The sequence below is a fragment of the Chiloscyllium plagiosum genome, chromosome 43, assembly GCF_004010195.1.
Source record: "Chiloscyllium plagiosum isolate BGI_BamShark_2017 chromosome 43, ASM401019v2, whole genome shotgun sequence".
In the NCBI taxonomy this organism is placed as follows: Eukaryota; Metazoa; Chordata; class Chondrichthyes; order Orectolobiformes; family Hemiscylliidae; genus Chiloscyllium; species Chiloscyllium plagiosum.
The window spans coordinates 1,707,842-1,713,193 of record NC_057752.1 but is presented as its reverse complement, the minus strand read 5'-3'; the positions used below and the strand labels follow the sequence as shown (position 1 = coordinate 1,713,193).

General features: G+C 47.9%; 1 protein-coding gene across 1 annotated transcript in view; it reads left to right on the top strand.

Annotated features, from left to right (window-relative positions):
* The window catches only part of LOC122543255 (aryl hydrocarbon receptor-like), a 105,373-nt gene that overhangs the window by 88,277 nt on the left and 11,744 nt on the right, over positions 1-5,352 (top strand). Inside the window, exons 6-8 of the mRNA XM_043681726.1 lie at positions 1,851-1,981; positions 3,820-4,022; positions 4,210-4,319. Coding sequence (XP_043537661.1) covers positions 1,851-1,981; positions 3,820-4,022; positions 4,210-4,319 — 444 coding nt within the window. The remainder of the gene's footprint in view (positions 1-1,850; positions 1,982-3,819; positions 4,023-4,209; positions 4,320-5,352) is intronic.

Here is a 5,352-nt window from a genome sequence, read left to right as displayed (position 1 = left end):
AAGTTTCACAACATCTTTCCGATAGGAAGGAGACCAGAATTGCACGCAATATTCCAACAGTGGCCAAACCAATGTCCTGTACAGCCGCAACATGACCTCCCAACTCCTGTACTCAATACTCTGACCAATAAAGGAAAGCATACCAAACATCTTCTTCACTATCCTATCTACCTGTGACTCCACTTTCAAGGAGCTATGAACCTGCACTCCAAGGTCTCTTTGTTCAGCAACACTCCCCAGGACCTCACCATTAAGTGTATAAGTCCTGCTAAGATTTGCTTTCCCAAAATGCAGCACCTCGCATTTATCTGAATTAAACTCCATCTTCTCAGCCCATTGGCCCATCTCTTAGCCTTCCCTTGAATATACTCGGCAAAAGTGAGGACTGCAGATGCTGGAAACCAGAGTTTAGATCAGTGTGGTGCTGGAAAAGCACAGCCAGTCAGGCAGCATCCGAGGAGCAGGAAAATCGACGTTTTGGGCAAAAGCCCTTCATCAGGAATCTTCCCTTGAATATAAGTCTGCTGTTCACATTAATATCTCTTTGTGAGAGCGAGCTGCACTGCTGCCTGTCAGGGAAGAGGTGTGGAAGGCGGATTTGTTTTGGGGAGAGAATTTCAGACGATGGAGCAGAGGTGGCTGCAGGTTCTGTGGGTTGCTCCTTCCACCCTGTGTATTAGCAATGGCCGTGCAACAAGGAGAGAGGCTTGGTAAAGTGAGAGCCAGGGAACTAGGCCTAATCCCAATTTGCTCCTCAGGCACTGTGTCAGTTTCAGGGGAAGCAGCAGAAAGCTGACTTGCAGAAGCTGCCAGTTCAGCAGCAGCGGACTCTCCCATTTACCTCTCCACCCCCGAGGCGTCCAGCCTCATTCCTGCCTGAAACGTCGATTTTCCTGCTCCTCGGATGCTGCCTGACCTGCTGTGCCTTCCCAGCACCACTCTGATCTTGACTCTAATCTCCAACATCTGCAATAGCCACTTTCGTCCAGAACTGAGGCCATCCAGCCAGCCGGAACTCACTGTCATGGGGAAGAGTTTATGAGTTTCCACACAGGCAGTGCCTGCAAATGATTGGCAGGTTTGTAAACTGTGAGGGGGACAGTGTGGAGCTCCACAACAGGACATTGACAAGTGGGTGGAGTGGGTGGAGAGGTGACAGATGAGGTTCAATGCAGTGAAGTGTGAGGTGATGCACTTTAGTTGGAAGAACATTGAAAGACAATCTAAAATCAGGGGGACAATTCTAAAGGGGGTGCAGGAGCAGAGGGAGCTGGGTCTATCTGGGTACAGATCATCGAAGGTGGCAGAACAGGTGGAGAGAGCAGTTAATAAAGCACACAGTGTCCTCAGCTTTATTAATAGGGACATAGAGAACAAGAGCAGGGAGGTGATGTTGAACTTGTACAAGACCCTTGTTAGACCTCAGCTGGAGGGTTGTGTCCAGTTGTGGGCCCCACACTATAGGAAAGATGTGAAAACATTGGAGAGAGAGGGCAGGAGGGATTTACCAGAATGGTTCCAGAGATGAGAAACTTCAGTGAGGAGGATAGATTGAAGAGGTTGGGACTGTTCTCCTTGGGGAGAACTGGAATGCACTGCCTGGGAATGTGGGGGAGGCAGGTTCCATTGAGGCATTCAAGAGGGGCATTGGATGGTTATTGGGATAGAAATGGGAAACAGGGGTTTTTCCACAAGAAAATGGCAGGAGATTGGCACTAAGGGATGGAACAGGCGGAGGTATGATAGGCCTAAAACCCTCCTTCTGTACTGGAACAATTTGGCAAGTCTTTGATTGGAGAGCTACTCCAGTAAATGGCAAATTGAACTGTTTTGTATGTCATTCCTTCCAGGTAACAGCACAAATGTTGACGTTATTATGAGGTACGATCCACAGCAACTCCCCCCAGAGAACTCCACTTTCCTCGAGAGGAATTTTGTGTGTAAAATGCGCTCTCTCCTCAACAACCCCTCTGGCTACATGGTAAGACGTATTTCTGTAGTGTTCCATTGAAAATGAAAAGCTTCTGGTTCAATGGTTCATTAGAGAGGGGTACTGGATGGTGATTTTGATAAAAACAATGTGCAAGGATATGGGGGGAAGGGATGGGAGATTGGCACTGGGCAATGATACTCATTTGAAGAGCCACTGCAGACACGATGGGCTGAATGGCCTCCTCAGGCATGGTAACAATCCTGTGATGCTTTGTTATGATCTTGGACCAGACCATCAAATTTGTGTTACAGTCTGGCGAGGGACCAGTCATTTTTATTTTGGTCGTAGACTGAAGGGGCCTTACTAAAAGAGTAAATTCACTAGATTACACAATTTTGAACAAATGACAACATCCGTATATAACATTAGAACATTAATGCAAACTACAAAATATAAAAACATTGAAACTAGGAGCAGGAGGAGGCCATTCGGCCCTTTGAGCCTGCTCCCCAACTCAATCTGATCCTGGCTGATCATCCAACTCTGTCCCTGTCCCCGCTTTCTCCCCCATTCCCTTTGATCCCTTTACCCCGAGGAACTATATTGAACTCCTACTTAAAAGCATTTAATGTTCTGGCCTTAATTGCTTTCTGTGGCAGAGAATTCCACAGGCTCCCCACTCTCATTTCTCCTCATCCCAGTCTGAAATGGCCTACCCTGTATCCTTAGACTGTGACCCCTCCCCAGTTCTGAACTCCATGGTCATCGGGAATATCCTTTCTGTATTTACCCTGTCTAACCCTGTTGGAATTTTATAAATTTCTATGAGATCCCCCCCCTCTCATTCTTTGAAACTCTGGTGAATATAGTCCTCACCGATCCAGTCTTTCTTCAGACATCAGTCCGGCCATCCCAGGAATCAGCCTGAGAAATGTTCGCTGCCCTGTACTGCCCTGGTCAGCAACAAGTTCCAGACCCCCACCCTCTGGCTGCAAATTTTCTCGATTCCCCTTTCAAAATTTCGGTCAGTTTATGTTAAATCGATATCCCCTGGTGCTTGACATCAGGGAAATAGGTCCTATCTGTATCTACTCTATCTGGGCTCCTTATTGTTTAAGAGTGTGTTGCTGAAAAAGCACAGCAGGTCAGGCAGCATTCGAGGAGCAGGAGAATCGACGTTTCAGGCATAAGCCTCATTCTTGATGAAGGGCTAATGCCCGAAATGCCGATTTTCCTGCTCATCGGATGCTGTGCTGTTCCAGCCCCACACTCTCGACTCTGATCTCCAGCATCTGCAGTCCTCACTTTCTCCTTTATTGTTTAATCAAGGTTTGTGGAATTAGTGAGAAAATGGATTAACTCAAACCCCCTGATTGTAGTTCTCCCCTGGGTGTAAGAGTGTACACAGCCCTGACGCCCTCTTGTGGTGTAGTGCTAATGTCCCTACCCCTGCCCTGAGGAAACCCAGGTTTAAGTACTCCCTGCTCCCTTAGTGTGTAATAACATCGCTGAGTGGGTTAATTACAAAATGGGTCTAATAATTTAAAACATAGATTAAATGCGCAACCCTTTGTACTGTTGCTAACTGGCAGCAGCATTAAAATTGGGGAGTTAATCAGTGGGGCTGTTCTGAGGGCTTGTGCCCTTTTGTAAAAGGAACCGACTAACAAAGTTAGGAAGAAAAATGATATTTTGTTCATTCGGTCTTTTCACAGTCTGCTGTGACTTGTTGGAGAGCTGTTCTGGAACAGAGCATCCTCCTGGCCAGTACAGGACAGTCCAGAGCATCACCACTTGTCGCTGAGTTGCTCTCATTCTGCTTTTGAACTACTCCCGCTTGAATTGATACCATTGTTCTCTTTTCCTTTTCTCGTTGATGTGCTCAGGCTGTAAACATTGAAGGCAAACTGAAGTACCTCCATGGGCAGAACAAGCGGGCAGAAGATGGCACTCTCCTACCTCCACAGTTGGCACTCTTTGCCATCGCGACCCCCCTCCAAGTGCCTTCAATCCTTGAAATCAGGACCAGAAGTGCCCTGTTTCAGACGAAACACAAGCTCGACTTTTCACCTGTTGCCTGTGATACAAAGTAGGTCACACTGTAGATCCTCTGACAGCGCCATTAAGGGGCTCTTGTATTGGTATCTTGTCTTGGGGTAGTGTTTCATAAATTGCCTCTTCTCCTTCGATGGCCAGCTTTGGGTGGCAATTCTGTGAGAGAAGTAATTAAGGCAGGATGTTGACTCCCCCTGTCTGTTTCTTGTTGTTATTTCTAGGGCTAGGATTGTGCTGGGTTACTCGGAACTGGAGCTGTGTATGCGAGGGTCGGGATACCAGTTTATTCACGCTGATGACATGCTTTACTGTGCAGACAACCATGTTCGATGTAAGTACTGGACAACTGCCCACCATTGGGCATGAGTTGGCTTGAATTTTATTCTCCCCTGTGTTTTCTTTCATTCCTTCTGTCTCAATTTCATTTCTGCTGCCCCCATGGGCACTGCATTGCACATCTCTGGGACACTAACCAACCCCACCGCCCCGTGGCAATACACTTCAACTCCCCCTCCCCCTCTGCCAAGGACATGCAGGGCCTGGGCCTCCTCCATCGCTATTCCCTAACCACCCAACACCTGGAGGATGAAAGCCTCATTTTCCACCTCAGGACCCTTCAACCCCAGGGCATTAATGTGGATTTCACCAGTTTCCTCACTTGCCCTCCCCCCACCTCACCCCAGTTCCAACCTTCCAGCTCAGCACCGTCCTCATGACCTGTCCCACCTGTCTGTCTCCCTTCCCACCTATCCGCCCCACCCTCCTCTCCGACCTATCACCTTCACCCCCACCTCCATCCACCTATTGCACTCTCAGCTACCCTCCCCCAGCCCCACTCCCCCTCCCATTTCCCTGTCCACCCCAAGGCTCCTAGCGTCATTCCTAATGAAGGGCTTTGCCCAAAATGTTGACTCTCCTGCTCCTTGGATGCTGCCTGACCTGCTGTACTTTTCAAGCACCACACTAACATTGAGCTGGATGATCAGCCACGATTATAACAAATGGTGGAGGAGGCTTGGATACTGAATGGCAGCATCCAAGGAGCAAGAGAATCAACGTTTTGGGCAAAAGCTCTTGACATTAAAGGTCATGGAACCAAGGTGTGTGATGCAGTTTAAGTTTAATGTTCCAGTTGAACAGGCCCATAGGGTTACATTCCCGACGGCTTTTACATAAAATCCTCATCCTTGATTTCAAATCTCTTGCTCCCTTACCATCTCTAATCTTCTCCCATACTCCATCTCTCTGGAGTAGCTGCAGTTCTGGTCCTGATTGGAATCATTCCATTATTTGTAGATGCAACGATCCTGCGCTTTCCCTGATTTTTTTCCACTCCCTACCTCGCTCTCTCTCTCTCTCTCTCT